This window comes from Hyperolius riggenbachi, chromosome 10 (genome assembly GCF_040937935.1).
Source record: "Hyperolius riggenbachi isolate aHypRig1 chromosome 10, aHypRig1.pri, whole genome shotgun sequence".
Classification (NCBI taxonomy): Eukaryota; Metazoa; Chordata; class Amphibia; order Anura; family Hyperoliidae; genus Hyperolius; species Hyperolius riggenbachi.
Genome location: NC_090655.1, coordinates 260,504,189 through 260,525,126, shown reverse-complemented (window position 1 = coordinate 260,525,126; position 20,938 = coordinate 260,504,189). Strand labels below are relative to the sequence as shown.

Below are 20,938 nucleotides of genomic sequence, written 5' to 3'. Positions count from 1 at the left end.
CCAGCTCACCCCAAACCATCTCGATTGGGTTCAGGTCTGGTGACTGTGGAGGCCAGGTCATCTGGCACAGCAGCCCATCACTCTCCTTCCTGGTCAAATAGCCCTTACACAGCCTGGAGATGTGTTTGGGGTCATTGTCCTGTTGAAAAATAAATGATGATCCAACTAAACGCAAACCCGGATGGAATAGCATGCCGCTGCAAGATGCTGTGGTAGCCATGCTGGTTCAGTATGCCTTCAATTTTGATTAAATCCCCAACAGTGTCACCAGCAAAGCACCCCCACACCATCACACCTCCTCCTCCATGCTTCACAGTGGGAACCAGGCATGTAGAGACCATCCGTTCACCTTTTCTGCGTCGCACAAAGACACAGTGGTTGGAACCAAAAATCTCAAATTTGGACTCATCAGACCAAAGCACAGATTTCCACTGGTCTAATGTCCATTCCTTGTGTTCTTTTGCCCAAACAAGTCTCTTCTGCTTGTTGCCTGTCCTTAGCAGTGGTTTCCTAGAAGATATTGTACTATGAAGGCATGATTCACACAGTCTCCTCTTAACAGTTGTTCTAGAGAAGTGTCTGCTGCTAGAACTCTGTGTGGCATTGACCTGGTCTCTAATCTGAGCTACTGTTAACCTAGTTAAGTCTAGTGACTCGGATGAACTTATCCTCTGCAGCAGAGGTGACTCTTGGTCTTCCTTTCCTGGGGCAGTCCGCATGTGAGCCAGTTTCTTTGTAGCGTTTGATGGTTTTTGAGACTGCACTTGGGGACACTTTCAACTTTTAAAGTTTTCCCAATTTTTCGAACTGACTGACCTTCATTGATGGCCACTCATTTTTCTTTACTTAGCTGCTTTTTTCTTGCCATAATACAAATTCTAACAGTCTATTCCGCAGGACTATCAGCTTTGTATCCACCTGACTTATCCACAACGCAACTGGTGGTCCCAACCCCATTTAAAAGGCAAGAAATCCCACTTATTAAACCTGACGGGGCAAACCTGTGAAGTGAAAATTATTTCAGGTGACTACCTCTTGAAGCTCATCAAGAGAATGCCAAGAGTGTGCAAAGCCGTAATCAAAGCAAAAGGTGGCTACTTTGAAGAACCTAGAATATGACATATTTTCAGTTGTTTCACACTTTTTGGTTATGTACTATACTTCCACATGTGTTAATTCATACTTTGGATGCCTTCAGTGAGAATCTACAATGTTCATAGTCATGAAAATAAAGAAAACTCTTTGAATGAGAAGGTGTGTCCAAACTTTTGGTCTGTACTGTAGGTAGCCAGATGTGCCCCATATTAGGTAGCTACCAATATAGGTAAACAGATGTATCCATTATTATGTAGCCCTCCAATATAGGTAGCCAGATGTGTCCCACATTAGGTAGCCACCCCTATATAGGGAGCCAGACGTGCCCCCTATTGGGTAGCCTGGGTTGGGTAGTTGTATGGCAGTTACTTCAAGGAGGATGATCAGGATAGTGACAGGTGTACTATAACCTCCTCTGTAACAAAGTATGTCCACCCCGACAGGGGCGTAACAATAGGGGCTGCAAGGGATGCGGCCGCAGGGGGGCCCGGGCCCGCCCAGGGCCATTTTGGGGGGCAGGAACCAGGAGGGGATGCAGCGCATGAAGGGGGAGCGATGCCCACACACAGCGGCGGGGAGGGGGGCCACTCCCCCCTCCCTCACCTTGGGCTCCCCCATCAGCAGTAGCGGTGTAAAGGGAACGTGGACTTACTTCCGCGTTTCACGCTAGAGAATCTTCTCTGTATCAGCGCCCGATGACGCTACTTCCTGATAAAAAGAAAGTGGCGTCATCGTGTGCTGTTACAGAGAAGAATCTCCGGCCCGTGGAACAACAACAACAACAAATAACATTTGTAAAGCGCTTTTCTCCCGTGGGACTCAAAGCGCATAAGCATGGCTCCAACTATCGTGGTACAGAGGAAGAATTTTATAAGTCTTGAAATGCCAGGCTAAACAGGTGGCTTTTCAGTCTGGATTTGAATAGCTCCAGGGATGGTGCTGTCTTTACTGGGTGTGGCAGGGAGTTCCAAAGAGTAGGGGCAGCATGAAAGAAGGCTCTATCTCCAGATCTTTTGAGGTGCACTCTGGGAGTGACCAAGTTTATAGAACTTGCTGATCTGAGGTTGTGAGAGGTGTGGTGCAACTTCAGCAAGTCCTTCATGTATCCAGGGCCCAGATTGTGCAGGGATTTGAATGTCAGCAGTCCAATCTTGAAGAGTATTGGTAGAACATGGTAGTAAGTCCGCGTTCCCTTTACACCGCCGCTGCTACTGCTGCTAATTAATGCCGGAGGAGGAAGTGCTGATGGGGGAGCCCAAGGTGAGGGATGGGGGAGTGCCCCCCCCCCCTCCCCACCGCTGTGTGTGGGCATCGCTCCCCCTTCATGTGCAGTGTCCCCTCCTGGCTACACTGAGGGAGGGCACCTACACCTAGCTAAACTGGGGGCACCCATGCCTGACTTCACTAGGGGCACCCATGCCTGGCTAAGCTGTGGGCACCTAAACTGATGGCACCTATACCTGGCTATACTGGGGGCGGGCACCTATACGGGGGTTGGGGAGGCCCCATCCAAAGTTTCGCAGGGGGGCCCAGTGATTTCTAGTTACGCCCCTGCACCCCGACCTCTGCTCTGCTCAATATATAACAACAATCACACAATTACCTCTTCCATCCGTGCTTTCCCTCCAACTCATGCAACTTCTCCTCCTGCTGTTACGCCTCTTCCTCTCTTTGGTTTCATTATTTCCAGGCTGTGCGTTCCACCTGGGAGATGTGAGATTGCCATCTTGTGGTGAATTTGCTAACTGCAGCCTCTGTAGAAATCTTTCCACTCAGCCATCTAATACTATTTATTAGTGTTGCAATGTTTCTATTCATTGAACAAAATCTTAATTGTACAGATGCATTTCATTGCTGGAGATGTAGTATGGATGTGTCACCATAGTTACAGGAAGTTACAGTTTCCTACACCAGGAAGAGGCAGAATTTCTGGAGAATTTGTCTGGACTGGGAAAGGGATGTCCATTTTAAAAGGAACCCGAGTTGAGCATCAAACACGGAGCTTTTCTCCCTTCACTGCATGTCAGCTATATGGTGGATGATAATGATGATCAGTGAACAGGACAGACAAGTTGGGTGATGTTTACAAATACAATCTCCATAAGCTCTCCAGTCAGGGTCAGGCTGCCCTAGTGCCCTTGTGACTTTCCTCCCCTCTTCCACTCTCCCTCCCTGAACCCTGATCTCTCTAATCCCTCATTCATATCCTCTTGTACATAACCCTGCTAAACAGCACAGCTAAAAAAGACTGGCGGAGCAGACATCACCTCCCCTCCCCCTCTCTGTCCTCCTCATGTTCATTCAGCTTTCCTGTCCATACACAAACAATCAGATCCGGACTCGACCCTTAAAGAGAAACTCTTCTGTATTTATTTCATATTTATGTGGTTGTACAGCAAACTGAAAGCACAATGTTTCGGGCTACATGCCCTTTCTCAAGTGCTCAACCATCAAACAAACTGAAGCTTACATATAGACAAACTTACATAGACACACCCCTCCCAGCAATTGGGGGGCGGGCACAACACTTTTCCAAAATTTTAACCATTACTGTCAAAAGGACAAACACCAATTATAAGAAGCACCTTAAACTAAAGTCCTCGTTGAGGCCGCCGGGGGACTGCGATCCCAGCCTGTCCATCCACCAAGCCTCAGGCCTAAGCAACTCCTTTCTATATTCTCTTCCCTCATGATGTTGGACCACTTCAAGTACCTGCCACCGAAGCTGGCTCACATTATGATTACATTCAGCGAAATGTCATGCTAGGGGATATTCCCTCTTTTTTGCCCCATCCTTTTCCCCTTTCTCTTTTAGTGATTCAGGATTGCGTATATTGCTCTTGTGTTCGTTGAGCTTCGTTTTGATGTCCCTTGAGGTCTGACCCACGTAGGGCAAACCGTAAGGGTACTTGATGAGATACACGACACCTCTAGTGTCACATGTGGCAAAGTCTCTGATGGGAATGGGCTTTACTGATCTCATGCTCTGGACATTGGGGCCCCTAATATTACTGTTGCAATGTTGGCAATTAAGACATGGAAAAGTGCCTTTCCTAGGGGTACCCAAAAATAGTTGGTGGGGTAATTTAATCCTCCCAATATCGGCCCTTACCAATTGGTCTTTGATAGATTTACCCTTACGGTAAGCAAATCTGGGTGGAACTTGGCAGATCTGGGCAAGCTGGGGATCCGCCTCCACCAGCGGCCAAAACTGCAGGACAGTGTCCCGCAGAGTCGAGGACTCCCTGCAAAATGTAGTAAAAATGCATGGAGGAAAAACGTTTTAGCCATTTATTTAGGAAAGAGTTCTTTACAGTTAGAGTGATTAAGATGTGGAATGCATTGCCACAGGAAGTCGTTATGGCAAACTCTATACCTGCATTTAAAGGGGGCTTAGATGCTTTCCTTGCGTTGAAAGACATCCATGGCTACAATTACTAGGTAATGCCTAATGATGTTGATCCAGGAATTTTATCTGATTGCCATCTGGAGTCGGGAAGGAATTTTTCCCTTTGGGGGCTGATTGGACCATGCCTTGTAGGGGTTTTTTCGCCTTCCTCTGGATCAACAGGGATATGTGAGGGAGCAGGCTGGTGTTGTACTTTATACTGGTTGAACTCGATGGACGTATGTCTTTTTTCAACCAAAATAACTATGTAACTATGAAATTTACATCAGTGTCACCATCCTCATTAGCATGTACACTGTACGTTCTCAGTGCTCCTCTATCCATTGCTCCCACCTCTTTGGCTAGTTCCTCACATCTTCTCTGATTGTAGCCTCTTTTTCACAAAATCCTGAGTCAGGAGTTCGGCCTGTTTCCAATATAAAGTAGCATCAGATGTGATACGTTTCAATCGAATATATTGACTCTTAGGGAGTCCATTAATCAATTGTTTTCGGATGGCAACTAGTGGCCAATAGGAAACCATTCTTGTCCGTATTTTTGCGATATAAATCCATCTCGAAACCGTCGCCTTTCAATCTAATTTCTACATCGAGAAAGTGAAGCAACTCCGCACTATATTCCATTTTGAATGTAAGAGTGGGATGTTTCGTCTCCCGGGGGCATCTGAGGATACTGCAGATTCATTGTCGACCTGTTCTTTGGTTGGACGGGGTCTGAGGAGGCGCTTGGCCTGTTTTTCCAAGAAATCAATACGAAACATCCCACTCTTAAACCTTAATCTAATGCTGGGTACACACGATGAGATTTCCCGTTCGATTTGCAGATCGATTCGATTAATTCAAACATGTTCGATTGGATTTTGATCGTTTTTTCATGATAGGTATGCAAAATCGACGGAAAAAAAGATCGAAATCCAATCGAACATGTTTGAATTAATCGAATCGATCCGCAAATCGAACGGGAAATCTCATCGTGTGTACCCAGCATTAAAGCGGAGTATAACCCTGAATTTCTTCTTTGCTCTAAAAGATTATTTACAGCATATAATATACCGTATTTTTCGGACCATAAGACGCACTTTTTCTCCCCCAAAAATGGGGGGGAAAAGTCACTGCGTCTTATGGTCCGAATACAACAATTTTGGCCGGGTGTCTGCCCCCTTTCTTGAGTCCCGTCTGCTGTAGTGTCTTCCTGGCTGCTGTCCCTTGTCCCCACATCTGTCCTAGTGTCTTTAGGGGCATTCCACAGCATCTGTTCAAGCTATGGCCCCCGGGGTAATGCGCGGCACGGAAGGGAGGAATAATTTGTACCTGAGGCGGAAGAAGTTGGATCCGACATCTGCAGCGATCGCAGCCCGCACCATGGGAGAGGGGACAGAGCGGCAGGGCATCCCAGCTGACCTTGGTCGCAGCGGCTTACAGCATACCGGGGCCACAGAGCTGAAATGAGTAGCGGTAATCCTTTGTAGCAAAGCCGTTCGGGGGTCCGTGCACGCTGCCATAGCGTCTCTCTCGTCATTTCCGCTTATGTCACTAATGCGGAAGTGACGAGAGAGACGCTATGGCAGCGTGCACGGACCCCCGAACGGCTTTGCTACGAAGGATTACCGCTACTCATTTCAACTCTGTGGCCCCGGTATGCTGTAAGCCGCTGCGACCAAGGTCAGCTGGGATGCCCTGCCGCTCTGTCCCCTCTCCCATGGTGCGGGCTGCGATCGCTGCAGATGTCGGATCCAACTTCTTCCGCTTCAGGTACAAATTATTCCTCACTTCCGTGCCGCGCATTACCCCGGGGGCCATGGGTGCCACATGCTATTGCTGAGCATAATGTGCTGGAGGGACGGGGCAGGGTGTCATGTGCGGTTTGGGAGGGCATATTATGTGGTGAGCAGGGACAGGCAGGACAGGGTTGTCATTTGCAGGGGAAGTCATGTGACAGGGGTGTCATGTGGGGAAGGATAGGGGTGTGTGTCATATGCTGATGGGGGGGGGAAGTGTGTCGAGCTGGGGGGACAGGTGCTGTTTTTACAGGGGAAGGAAGCTCTGACTGATGGGGGTGGGAGCAGGCACCATTTCAGTGTTTGCCAATAGGTGCCATATAACCCAGACATGCCACTGCACTCAAGACTCAGGACAGAGAACACACAGGACTCCGGACAGTCAACACAAAGGACACAGAGGACTCAGGACAGAACACACACATAGGACTCAGGACAGAGAAGGGTAGGAGACAGTGGGGGGCACTTATGAGGACACAGGGGCACATATGAGGACTATACATATAGAGACAGATAGCGTGCATCTTCCGTCTTAAGCATGTAGATTTATTGTCAGTGTTGTACATCAAAATTGAATTCTGTGCATTGCATATTCCATAACTGCATACAAAGTTTGTCAAGTATTGCGCATATATAGTACCTTGCGGTTCCTTGTGAGGGCCTGTCAGCGTGGGAGGTGGGAGTGAGGGACTGATGTGGGCCTAGCGACGGCCGTTTCGCGTCCTCCTGGACGCTTGGTCACGCCGTGTTCCACTGCAAGCCTGCGCCGCCTCGCCACTGCATACATACGGGGAAACCCCGCCTCCACAGTGGCGTCACAGCGCCGGCCGTGATTGGGGCTCAAGTTTCCACCAATGGGAGAGCCGGAGGAGTTACACCATGCATACGGTGCCCGGCAAGGGACAATGCACGCGGACAGACTGTCGCATAAACACACGTCATTAATGACGCGTGTCATGCGGCTCACCTCCAGCGCATGCGTAAATCACACGTACCACTGGAGAGCTCGCGCACTGGATGAAATATCACCAGTAGAGAGCGCCAACGCTGTAAGTCCCTTCTTTAGCCGGCACATCGCAAACGTCTGGCACATATATTTCTGTCACCATTGGGTAGACACCCCTAGCTCATCCACCAGTGGAAAAATAAAATAAAATTAGTGATAGTGCATGATGTGACACACCATTAAAATTAATTACTGGGACTGAGAAGCAGGATATTTACAATTACATTTGTTATTTCTTCGGACAGTTGTATCTACTCATGTGGCCTTTAACCTCAAACAGACACAAAAGTATGGAATAGAAAAGGGACAGGGGAGAAGAATATATGCCGGCCATCACTGGCCGTCTCAGACATGTATGTAAATTATACTCAAGTATAAACCATTGGATACATAAATACTGACTGAACAATCATATATAACACTTGTCAGCAGCATACTCATGCCTAACACTAACAATTGGTACTGACCTCGGCATAAAATCTGCCACACCCCATTTCCTTACAAATCGGTACCCCAATTTGTGTCGCTCGACCCGGAGTTTAAGGATCCAAAGTGCTTGCAAGCTCCACCTTATCATTAAGGCCTAATGGGCCCAGGGCTTCGGTTTGTAAAATCAACCAGGTCTCCCTTCTCAACAATAACCTGTCCCTGTTACCACCCCGTCTTGCCTTATCTACTCTCTCCAAACCCGCAAATTTTAAACCCTTGGTATCTCCTTGGTGGTGTTCTTTCATATGGGCAATGAAACGGGCACAACCCCTACCACTTTTAACCGATCCTAGATGTTCCCCTACCCGTTCTTTTAGTGGACGCGTGGTTTGCCCTATGTAGAACCGTTTACAAGGGCAAAAGAGGACGTAGACCACATACTTGGTTTGGCAAGTGATTAGGTCCTTAACCATCAGACATTCCTTCCCTACTTGTACATCTCTCTGAGAAATCATGCGGGGGCAGAACTTACAATGTCCACATCGGTGATTGCCTTTTAGCATACCTTTACTCAACCATGTATCTTTCCTAGGGGAAATAAACTCACTGTGGGTAAGCATGTCCCCAAGTGTTGGTGCCCTCCTAAAGGCCACTCTCGGGGGGCCTCCCACAATCTGTTTTAGGGACTCATCTCTCTCTATCAGCGACCAATTAGTAAAGATGGCTTTTCTAACCGTGTCGGCCATGGGTGTATAGTCAAAGGTGAAGGTCATGCGATCCTGCATAGACCTGGACTTATTCCTGGGTGTCAGTAGCTCCCGTCTGGGTTGGCGTTTAGCCCTTCCATATGCCTCCTCTAACAAACTGGCATCATATCCCCTATCGGTCAGGCGTTTGGTGAGATCTGCTGCCTGCATTTCATATTGCATTTCATCTGTATTATTCCTCCTCAGCCTCAAGTATTGGCCATATGGAATGGCTTTTATAACATGTTGCGGGTTAAAACTTTTAGCGTGGAGGAGGGAATTGGTTGCCGTAGGCTTTCTATATCCCTCGCAACACAAAACTCCATTCTTAACCATAATTCGTAGGTCAAGGAATGTCACCTCTGTATCGCTTTTCTCAGCGGTGAACTCCATGTTAATTGTGTTGCTGTTGATATACTGCAGAAAGCCATCGAACTGTTCGTCCGTTCCCGACCACACCACCAGGACGTCGTCCACGTACCTCGACCATTGTCTGATGTGCCCACGGAATGGATTACTGTCCGAGAGCACAGCAGACTCCTCCCACGCCCCCAGAAAGAGGTTCGCAAAGGAGCATGCCACAGGGGTCCCCATGGCCGTACCCGCTGTCTGATGGTACCAATGTCCATCAAACAGGAAGGCATTGTGCTTTAATACAAAGCCCAGGCATTCACAGACGAAGTCTATGTATTCGTCGTCTCTGTCTGTGCGAGTCAGAAAATGTCTGACAGCCTCAATCCCCAAATCCTGGGGGATACGGCTGTACAGACTGACCACGTCGATAGTGGCCAGTCTGTCACCGGGGACCCATGTGGCACGCTCCACCATCTGCAGAACCTCCAACGTATCCCTCAAATAGGAGGGCACCCCCTTAAGGAGGGGGCGCAGGAGATGGTCGAGATACCTGGACAGCCTCTCAGTGAGAGACCCACAGCCAGAGACAATGGGACGTCCCGGCGGTGCGGTCACGGATTTATGCATTTTTGGTATGTGGTACCATACCGGACGGCGCGGACAGAGAGGAAGCAGATCACGGGCTAGTTTTTGTGAAAGATATCCTCGCTCCGCACCTCTGCGTAGCAGAGTGCGCAACTTGTTTTGGTATTTAGGAGTTGGATCTCCCTGGAGCGGACAATATGTGGCTATGTCACTCAGTTGCCTTTCGGCTTCATTTTTATACTGAGTTGCTGACATGATAACCAGGTTTCCACCCTTGTCCGCTCCCCTTATCACCAAGTCCTTGTTTTGTTTCAGCCACTTAAGGGCCTCTCTCTCCGCGCCGCCCAGATTCGGCACCGCAGTTTGATAAATCTCCGCCTTAATGTCTTTCATCACCCTATCAAAAAAATGATCTATACTCGATCCCGGTGTGACAGGGAAAGGCTGTATAGACTTGCAGGCCCTGAAATCACCACTGCTACCCAGGCTAAGAGCCTCTGGCCTCCCAAAGTCCGTCCACACTTGGTGGCCCCCATCTGCCCACAGTTCTTCCATCATCTGACTAAGCTCCTCATCCGTGGGGTCCCACTGAACCAGCGGGCTGAACCCCAAGGTATCAGTGTTGTTCCCCTGCGTCATATGAGGAGACTGAGCTGAAAGCAAGAGTTGAGAGAACCCCTCTACTGGTCCACTGGCAGTTTCGGGTATACACCCCTGCTGACCAGTACTCAGACCTGTTGTCACTGGGGCTTTACTTGGATCAACGAGGAACTTCGACATAGTGGCCTTCACAATAGACCTTTACAAGTCCACAAGAAAGATCGTGATATGCCAGAGGTTTAACAAAGAACCCATTGATCCAAGTAAAGCCCCAGTGACAACAGGTCTGAGTACTGGTCAGCAGGGGTGTATACCCGAAACTGCCAGTGGACCAGTAGAGGGGTTCTCTCAACTCTTGCTTTCAGCTCAGTCTCCTCATATGACGCAGGGGAACAACACTGATACCTTGGGGTTCAGCCCGCTGGTTCAGTGGGACCCCACGGATGAGGAGCTTAGTCAGATGATGGAAGAACTGTGGGCAGATGGGGGCCACCAAGTGTGGACGGACTTTGGGAGGCCAGAGGCTCTTAGCCTGGGTAGCAGTGGTGATTTCAGGGCCTGCAAGTCTATACAGCCTTTCCCTGTCACACCGGGATCGAGTATAGATCATTTTTTTGATAGGGTGATGAAAGACATTAAGGCGGAGATTTATCAAACTGCGGTGCCGAATCTGGGCGGCGCGGAGAGAGAGGCCCTTAAGTGGCTGAAACAAAACAAGGACTTGGTGATAAGGGGAGCGGACAAGGGTGGAAACCTGGTTATCATGTCAGCAACTCAGTATAAAAATGAAGCCGAAAGGCAACTGAGTGACATAGCCACATATTGTCCGCTCCAGGGAGATCCAACTCCTAAATACCAAAACAAGTTGCGCACTCTGCTACGCAGAGGTGCGGAGCGAGGATATCTTTCACAAAAACTAGCCCGTGATCTGCTTCCTCTCTGTCCGCGCCGTCCGGTATGGTACCACATACCAAAAATGCATAAATCCGTGACCGCACCGCCGGGACGTCCCATTGTCTCTGGCTGTGGGTCTCTCACTGAGAGGCTGTCCAGGTATCTCGACCATCTCCTGCGCCCCCTCCTTAAGGGGGTGCCCTCCTATTTGAGGGATACGTTGGAGGTTCTGCAGATGGTGGAGCGTGCCACATGGGTCCCCGGTGACAGACTGGCCACTATCGACGTGGTCAGTCTGTACAGCCGTATCCCCCAGGATTTGGGGATTGAGGCTGTCAGACATTTTCTGACTCGCACAGACAGAGACGACGAATACATAGACTTCGTCTGTGAATGCCTGGGCTTTGTATTAAAGCACAATGCCTTCCTGTTTGATGGACATTGGTACCATCAGACAGCGGGTACGGCCATGGGGACCCCTGTGGCATGCTCCTTTGCGAACCTCTTTCTGGGGGCGTGGGAGGAGTCTGCTGTGCTCTCGGACAGTAATCCATTCCGTGGGCACATCAGACAATGGTCGAGGTACGTGGACGACGTCCTGGTGGTGTGGTCGGGAACGGACGAACAGTTCGATGGCTTTCTGCAGTATATCAACAGCAACACAATTAACATGGAGTTCACCGCTGAGAAAAGCGATACAGAGGTGACCTTCCTTGACCTACGAATTATGGTTAAGAATGGAGTTTTGTGTTGCGAGGGATATAGAAAGCCTACGGCAACCAATTCCCTCCTCCACGCTAAAAGTTTTCACCCGCAACATGTTATAAAAGCCATTCCATATGGCCAATACTTGAGGCTGAGGAGGAATAATACAGATGAAATGCAATATGAAATGCAGGCAGCAGATCTCACCAAACGCCTGACCGATAGGGGATATGATGCCAGTTTGTTAGAGGAGGCATATGGAAGGGCTAAACGCCAACCCAGACGGGAGCTACTGACACCCAGGAATAAGTCCAGGTCTATGCAGGATCGCATGACCTTCACCTTTGACTATACACCCATGGCCGACACGGTTAGAAAAGCCATCTTTACTAATTGGTCGCTGATAGAGAGAGATGAGTCCCTAAAACAGATTGTGGGAGGCCCCCCGAGAGTGGCCTTTAGGAGGGCACCAACACTTGGGGACATGCTTACCCACAGTGAGTTTATTTCCCCTAGGAAAGATACATGGTTGAGTAAAGGTATGCTAAAAGGCAATCACCGATGTGGACATTGTAAGTTCTGCCCCCGCATGATTTCTCAGAGATATGTACAAGTAGGGAAGGAATGTCTGATGGTTAAGGACCTAATCACTTGCCAAACCAAGTATGTGGTCTACGTCCTCTTTTGCCCTTGTAAACGGTTCTACATAGGGCAAACCACGCGTCCACTAAAAGAACGGGTAGGGGAACATCTAGGATCGGTTAAAAGTGGTAGGGGTTGTGCCCGTTTCATTGCCCATATGAAAGAACACCACCAAGGAGATACCAAGGGTTTAAAATTTGCGGGTTTGGAGAGAGTAGATAAGGCAAGACGGGGTGGTAACAGGGACAGGTTATTGTTGAGAAGGGAGACCTGGTTGATTTTACAAACCGAAGCCCTGGGCCCATTAGGCCTTAATGATAAGGTGGAGCTTGCAAGCACTTTGGATCCTTAAACTCCGGGTCGAGCGACACAAATTGGGGTACCGATTTGTAAGGAAATGGGGTGTGGCAGATTTTATGCCGAGGTCAGTACCAATTGTTAGTGTTAGGCATGAGTATGCTGCTGACAAGTGTTATATATGATTGTTCAGTCAGTATTTATGTATCCAATGGTTTATACTTGAGTATAATTTACATACATGTCTGAGACGGCCAGTGATGGCCGGCATATATTCTTCTCCCCTGTCCCTTTTCTATTCCATACTTTTGTGTCTGTTTGAGGTTAAAGGCCACATGAGTAGATACAACTGTCCGAAGAAATAACAAATGTAATTGTAAATATCCTGCTTCTCAGTCCCAGTAATTAATTTTAATGGTGTGTCACATTATGCACTATCACTAATTTTATTTTATTTTTCCACTGGTGGATGAGCTAGGGGTGTCTACCCAATGGTGACAGAAATATATGTGCCAGACGTTTGCGATGTGCCGGCTAAAGAAGGGACTTACAGCGTTGGCGCTCTCTACTGGTGATATTTCATCCAGTGCGCGAGCTCTCCAGTGGTACGTGTGATTTACGCATGCGCTGGAGGTGAGCCGCATGACACGCGTCATTAATGACGTGTGTTTATGCGACAGTCTGTCCGCGTGCATTGTCCCTTGCCGGGCACCGTACGCATGGTGTAACTCCTCCGGCTCTCCCATTGGTGGAAACTTGAGCCCCAATCACGGCCGGCGCTGTGACGCCACTGTGGAGGCGGGGTTTCCCCGTATGTATGCAGTGGCGAGGCGGCGCAGGCTTGCAGTGGAACACGGCGTGACCAAGCGTCCAGGAGGACGCGAAACGGCCGTCGCTAGGCCCACATCAGTCCCTCACTCCCACCTCCCACGCTGACAGGCCCTCACAAGGAACCGCAAGGTACTATATATGCGCAATACTTGACAAACTTTGTATGCAGTTATGGAATATGCAATGCACAGAATTCAATTTTGATGTACAACACTGACAATAAATCTACATGCTTAAGACGGAAGATGCACGCTATCTGTCTCTATATGTATAATGTTCAAACCTCTTCTTTCCAAGTTGTGGAGCGGAGCACACGTCTTGTATAAGCAACTGTCTACAAGCATATGAAAGTATAGCCTGTCAGCCATTATATTGACCACCTTGGGCACGCCTCGCTCGCACCAAGACTGGAAGCAACGCACCCCTTAAAGGAGAAGTGCCACGCCATCCTGTTTCCTTCTACATAGCACATATGAGGACACAAGGGAGACACAAAAGGTACAAGGGGACACAGGGACATAATAATTGAGGGGGGGAGAAGATACTCAAGACGCTACTGCACCATGGATGCACCAGGTTTAGTATATATTTTTTTCCCATGTTTTTGTCCTCTAAACCTAGGTGCGTCTTATGGTCCGGAGCGTCTTATAGTCCGAAAAATACGGTACTAACACAGTGTTGTTTTTTTTAGTAAAACAGCATTCAAAGGGTCACATCACAGGGCTGACTCTTTCTTCTGCAGGGAGAATACGCATCCAAACTGCTGTTAAGCTTATCTTGTGTACACATTCTTTACTTGATACATTTATGTAAACATTCTCTAGCTGTGCAGGACTTCAGCTGATGAGTAATGGGGTGAAACACAGGTCAGAAATCACTGGTGGCAGCATTCACAACAGAATTACAACAGTTATGAATAAAATGCTCCAGCAGCTTTAAAAATAAATTAACTGAACTTTGGGAAGTTATAATGTCTAAATGAATAATAATACTTGCGCACAAAAGCAAATATGATAATTGTATGGGTTATAAAAAAAAGTAGGAAAACACATTTTATTGAAGATGTTGTCATAGTTTTAAACCGCTTTAATTAAGATTATTAAAGGATTTTTTTTCATAGTTGTGTTTTTATTTCATTTAACCCTTTGTGGAAATGGGTAAGTAGTACTTTGTACCCCTATACTCATTTCTCCTGGAAGGGGGTCTGGCATTTGGGGCCCCCTTCTTAAAGGGGACTCCCAGATGCCACCATGAACCCCCCCAGGGAGTCGTCGCCCCCACCTCCACCTAGGGCACCGGAGGTGGGGAAGAGCCCCTTGTCCATGGATTGGACAAGGGCTCGGGGGGAGAGGGGAAGGCTTGGACGCCCCTCTCCCCCGAAGTCCCCCCCATACCATGGACCATGCGGGCTGGTATAGCTCAGGGTGTGAAGCTCCAGTCGGCCAGAGCTCCGCATTCTGGCTATCCCAGCCTGCATGGGGGACAAGGGGTTACAGAAGCTCAGGAGGGGGGACCCCACATCATTTTTTTTCCAGATTTCCCACACCCAGAACATTCCCCCCCCAAATTTTTTTTTTTTTAAATATTGTTTCCCACTATCATTTTAACATATCCTGCAAATTTGTTGTTGCTAGGATATAAGGGGCCTTTGCTATTAACTGCTGGGAAATATTTCCCACGATCTGTCATTGACCGGCTTTTAAATGTATCGTTTTTTTCTTTGAACTTTTAAAATCGATTTTTTCAAAAAGTATAAGTATATTTTTTGAAAAAAATATGTTCCCCTTGCTCCCACTTTTCTTCTTAACATAACCTGCAAATTTGGTGATTCTGGCATTTAAGGGGGCTTTGCTATTAACCCTTAAAGTTGGCGGTTTTGGGCAATGGTAGCTGAACCCGAATTCGTGATCACGGCCGAATTCGAGAGTAAAATTCGGATACAATCGAATTCGAATTTGTGATGGGTATCGATCTTCGAATACGACTTCTGGATTCATAAAAAACTACTCGTGATCATGGGTAAATTCGAATTCGTGATCTCTGGAGAGCACCACTGGTTCCTAACACTTAAAGAAAGATGAGCTTATTACACAGCTGAATGGAAGGCTCATGGTGAAGAAACTGCCCGAACAGGAAAGCCAGCTTGTGGGCATATTTGCAGGGTGCTGGCACTCGGATGGTCCCAGGCCAGTTCCAGTACATATGGCACAATCTGAAAGTCAACCTTTGTAGATGGTAAGGGCTGAGGTTTGCAGTGTTCATCATGACATACAGTATATAGTGAGTGGGAATGGCACACCATTGCCTGACACGGTGGGAGAGCAGGAAAAAAATCCACCCAGTCGTGGTTGGTGATGGTGACAGTGTGGTCCACGATGGTACCGGGAGCAGGGGTGACAAATGCTCTGGACGCGGAGCAGTACAGATTGGTGCTGATCCTTTTCTGCACTACGATGACAATTATGTGAGGGGAATAATTTTCAAAAGTACCAAAGCAGGTCTGTAACTGCGGGATCTTCTGCACTGTGCTGAACTGTCCATCTGACAATCCATGATCTCGGTACACCACAAACTTCTCTGGCAGTGCATGATTTACCTTGTAGTATTTCTGGAGAGCTGCCACACGGCACAGCTTCAAGCCATCCATTCTATCCTGATGTGGTCATTGATGAAAGACCACACAGAAGTAGCAGAAGGTCAGACAAGAATTTATGCTGGCCACACAACAAATCCTGTCACTGAACGGGAACTCCGGCCAGCATCGTGGTCGATCCATTCCGATCACCATCAGATTTTTCAGGGGAATGTCCACTCCCCACAGCTCTCCTTCAAGCTTGCAATTTATCTGCAGATACATTTTCTGTGCGATGCTTCTCAGTTTTGTTGGATTAGAGATTACTTTCACATTCCCAACTTGAGAAGGCACAGGTGTTTGTAAGCAGCACAAGATAGTGTCAACTAATGACAACGCTTTGCAGCTGTTTGTGGCGGTGCGAGTTTGGTGTGTCAGTGTGAAGCAGTACACTACTTACACTACGTGATCGATGTATACATATGCAAGATGTTTCTTAAAGCACTTTATGCCTCCAATTTAGCAATGCAATGTGATTTCTGCCCTTTAGGGATTGTAACCCTACTCTGCGTCAAATACAGAAATTTCCGAGGGACTTTTGGCATGTATCCCACTCCACCACGCCCCCTCCAGGTGTTAGACCCCTCAAAACACCTTTTCCATATTTTTTGTGACCAGAAATAGTCCCTGTACGTTTTAAAATTCACCTGCCCATTGAAGTCTATGGTGGGTCGCGCGAACTCAAATTTTTTCGGTGGTTCGCAAAACCAAAATCTGATGTTCGGGCATCTGTACACCTTAGAAGGAACAACAGCAAAGATGAGGACATTATACAACAGAGTCAGGAGTTAGGACTGAGATTCCTGGCCCGGGGGTAACCACTACCATTGATGAATAGGGATGATAGAGCCTACTGTAGGGCCAGATCCTCCTCAGATGTGAATCAGTTGAGAGATGGGGAGGAAAAGATTGAGTAAGACTGGGGGGGGGGGGAGGGGGAGGGATGGAGAATGCTAACATCCCCTTTATCTTTGAATTCTCCCCAATGGTGAAAAACAATCTGTACCGCAATTTGTAGAAACTGGGGTAAATTGAAAGAATCTCCCAAGTTAAAGGACAGAATTCCTAACAGACTCTTGGTTACCTTCCATAGAGCCTGCTTCACATAGCGGTGCAAACACTTTGCACGCCTGTGAAAAGCCCTCGATCACGCCTAAACTAAGTTTAGGCGTGATAACAAGTAATTCGCGCGAATCTCCCGCACAAGCGCGCAGTGCCCATTAAGCCGCATAGGACTTTGCGCGCGCGCCTACGCGTTTGCGCGTGAAAAACTTTGCGCACGGGAGCTTTGCGCGATCAGCGGTGATAACTCTGCACAAAGCGGTGATAACTCTGCTAGTGCAAAGGTTATCACGCCTAAAGTCTTTTAGGCGTGATAACTGACTTATCACCGTTTTGTGAATCAGGCCCCTAGAGTCAAAACCATTGTGGATCTACTTGTAAAAAGTGAGTGTAGGGCACAGAGACAGCCGGATTAGCTAACACATTCCAGAGCCGGAGAGGAGGGGATCGTGAGACATTGCTAGGACAGGAGGCGGCTAGATATATTTCACTCACTAAAGCATGCGGACCTCTGGGTTTTTATGAGGAAAATGAGATATTTTGATTTTTGGAATATTATTGAATTGTTTTTTACCCTGCACTATTTTGATTGTATCGTGTAGGGAACATATAACGACCAAGTTCATTGTACTGTTATGCTTGCTTGTTATGCATTCCTTTCACTTCTTTTAAGTCAGTAATTCTTGGTAGGAATGCCCGCTTTTGATTTTATTAATGTTGTTTATTCTTTCTATTTTCAGGTAGTTCCCCCGGAGGTTTAATCACCAAGTGTGATTGTCCCCATGGCAACCAGTGGCAAGCGGCTGCTTCCGCATTGTGCACAGCCAAGGAAAGATCCGTGATGACTTGTTACTGTGGAGACCACATGCCACCTGACCCAGAGGCCCGCTCATGTGACCCCAGCCCAGCAGACACAGCACACTGATTGTGCGAAAGCCCTAGATCCTGATTGGCCACAGTGGCTGATGACACGCACCCAGAAGGGGCGGTCCCAATCCCCGTGCAAAATAAACCAGGGGAACAGCTCTTCTGTTTATCCATGTGCCTCTAACAAAGCGGGGAGACCCGTGAAATGGCTGTTAGGCTGTCCCTTTACTTTCTTTTGCTGTAACTTTATGTACCGGATGGAATTAAACTTTGGAAGGATTCGCACCGGTGCCCAGTGCTTTACTCTAATTTTGCTACTCTTAAAAAAAAAGATATCTCTAATTGGACCAAGTAGAAAGGTTAATCCATACCACTACTATTTTCATACCTCCCAACTTTTTGAAATGAAAAAAAGGGACACTTAAGTCACGCCTCCACCACGCCCCTAGTCACATATACCATAAACATTTCATAAGAAAAACATGTTGTTTTATAATTCAAACCACGCTGGTCCTTTCTATCCTGGTTCATTTTCCTTCATAGTAACATTTTAAAATTAGTAATATATCAATTTAAAGGATGGGAATAAAGTCTAGACTCAAACACATTTTAGTATAGAAATATATATTTATATAGAAAGAGGGACAAAGTCCTGAAGGAGGGACAAATGAGGGGGAAATAGAGACATAGGGACAAGGCTCCTAAAAAGGGACTGTCCCTCCGAAAGAGGGACAGTTGGGAGCTATGCTATTTTACCAATCTAGCCCTTGGCTTATGGACTATTGGCTCTTGCTACAGACATTGGTGCTGTAGTCACAGACGCTGCTTCAGAAAGAGGATCCTTCTTGTGTGGATTGTTTTAAAGGATACCCGAGGTGACATGTGACATGATAAGATAGACATGAGTATGTACAGTGCCTATCACACAATAACTATACTTTTTCTCTCTGCCTGAAAGAGTTAAATATCAGGTATGTAAGTGGCTGATTCAGTCCTGACTCAGACAGGAAGGGACTACAGTGTGACCCTCACTGATAAGAAATTCCAACTATAAAACACTTTCCTAGCAGAAAACGGCTTCTGAGAGCAAGAAAGAGATAGAAAGGGGAATTTCTTATCAGTGAGGGTCACACTGTAGTCACTTCTTGTCTGAGTCAGGACTGAGTCAGCCACTTACATACCTGATATTTAATTCTTTCAGGCAGAGAAAGAAAAAAAGGAACACAGCCTAGTTATTTGTGTTCAATGGAGGAAAAGCAACTAGTGGTCAGCACTACATAGAGAAACTGCCCATTGAATTATGGCAGAAGTGACACGTATATACACCTATGGCCCCATCAGCGTGCTCAGGATGGGATGGCAAAGTATCAAACTTCAGTCACAAAAAGAAATGAAAACATCCGGCACTGCAGTAAACGGGATTGGCATTTCATCCAGACTGTGTTCAATAGCGTGCATACAGCAAAGCAGATCAATCAGAGGAACAATACAGTCCTACCATAGGCATATGGATGGCAGTGGGCGCAGGGTGTAGTACGGGCAGCCTGTATTGTTCCTCTGATTGATCTGCTTTGTTTACTGCAGTGCCGGATGTTTTCATTTCTTTTTGTGACTGATAGACATTTGTGTGCTAGGCACTGTACATACACATGTCTATCTCATCATGTTACATGTCACCTTGGGTATCCTTTAAATTAGAACTCCAATATTGCTAACTATAATAACTACCGTATATGCTCGGACCTTGTGTATAAGTCGATCTCTTGTATAAGTTGACCCCAATCTCTGATTGTCTAAAGCTGGGATTTAATGACTCTAGTATAAGTCTACCTAGTAAAGTTACTGGTTCCACTTGGGGACCAGGAGGGTTTAATGGCTGCACCGTAAAAAAGTATTGCAAACAATAACTCTTCTTGGTCCCCAATTGCAGCCAGTAACCCTCCTGGTCCCAAAGTGATTCAATTATCCACTCCCCCTTCATAAGCCATGTAACTGTGCAGCCAGTATATTTCACCCCCTCCCCACCAAGTAATCAGAACAGGCAGCCTATATCTGTCTCTGTTCCCCTCCCTAAGAACAGTAAACTATGTTAGGCCTGAACAATTTTAGGAAAAAATTGAATTGAGTGATTTCTGTTTGAAATCGCGATTTCGATTCAATTCATGATTTCCTTCAAATCATGCACTGTTCCCCTCCTCTGCATGCCTCTGTCACCATCTCTCTTTGTGCACCATCTGTTTCTCTCTTTGTGCCCCTTTGGGTCTCTATCTTGCCCCCTTTGTGCCTCTTCTGTGCCCCCGAGCTGCAGCAGTGCTGGACATACCTTCCAGCAAGAGTCCAGCGATGCCCAGTCTATCCACTTTGTCTCCTGCAGGCTCTAATGCATGGCATACTTCCTGTATGTCAAGTGACACACAGGAACCAGGAAGTATGTACAAGAGTCAGCAGATGGCAAGAGAGGATGGACAGTGTTGGACTCATGTGGAAGGTATATCCAACACTGCCGATGCTGCGGGCCTCACGCGTCAGGACTGGGGGTAAGTTTGAAGCCGCTTCTTTAAACTTCCCCCATGCGAAAATGACGTAATCACAGAAATTGCTGCTTTGACCTTGGCGATCGCGATTTCGTTTTAATTTCGATTTATCTTTCAGGCCTAATCCATGTGAAATGTATCTGCCTCCCGCATCCCCAGCATCTTTTATGCAAGGTGTGCCAGGATGAGGGAAAAGGGGTCTTCTGTATAATAACCACAGTAGAGTAATAGCAGTCTGTGCTTTTCTGCCAACAGACTTCTCTCTGTACCCCCATTATGTGCATTTCCATAGCAGAGTGAGCCACAGGGGATGCCTTCACCAGGCTTATTTTTCCTTGCTTCTGCTCCCACCTCTTGCTATACCCCCCATGCTACGAGCCGTGGTAGAAGCCACATCAATGCCGGGTTCTGTGTCATGTGACCTCCTCTCGCGTCCTATGTGCTCATGCTGTTTAGCATAATCAGTGTCCCTC

At 47.3% G+C, this 20,938-nt stretch overlaps 1 protein-coding gene across 1 annotated transcript in view; it reads right to left on the bottom strand.

Annotated features, from left to right (window-relative positions):
- Positions 1 to 20,938, bottom strand: part of LOC137537136 (uncharacterized) — a 134,351-nt gene that overhangs the window by 27,847 nt on the left and 85,566 nt on the right. The window contains exons 5-9 of the mRNA XM_068259266.1: positions 15,709 to 16,023; positions 11,618 to 11,751; positions 8,324 to 10,200; positions 4,208 to 4,340; positions 2,699 to 2,799 (exon numbers count right to left, since the gene is read on the bottom strand). Coding sequence (XP_068115367.1) covers positions 2,699 to 2,799; positions 4,208 to 4,340; positions 8,324 to 10,200; positions 11,618 to 11,751; positions 15,709 to 16,023 — 2,560 coding nt within the window. The remainder of the gene's footprint in view (positions 1 to 2,698; positions 2,800 to 4,207; positions 4,341 to 8,323; positions 10,201 to 11,617; positions 11,752 to 15,708; positions 16,024 to 20,938) is intronic.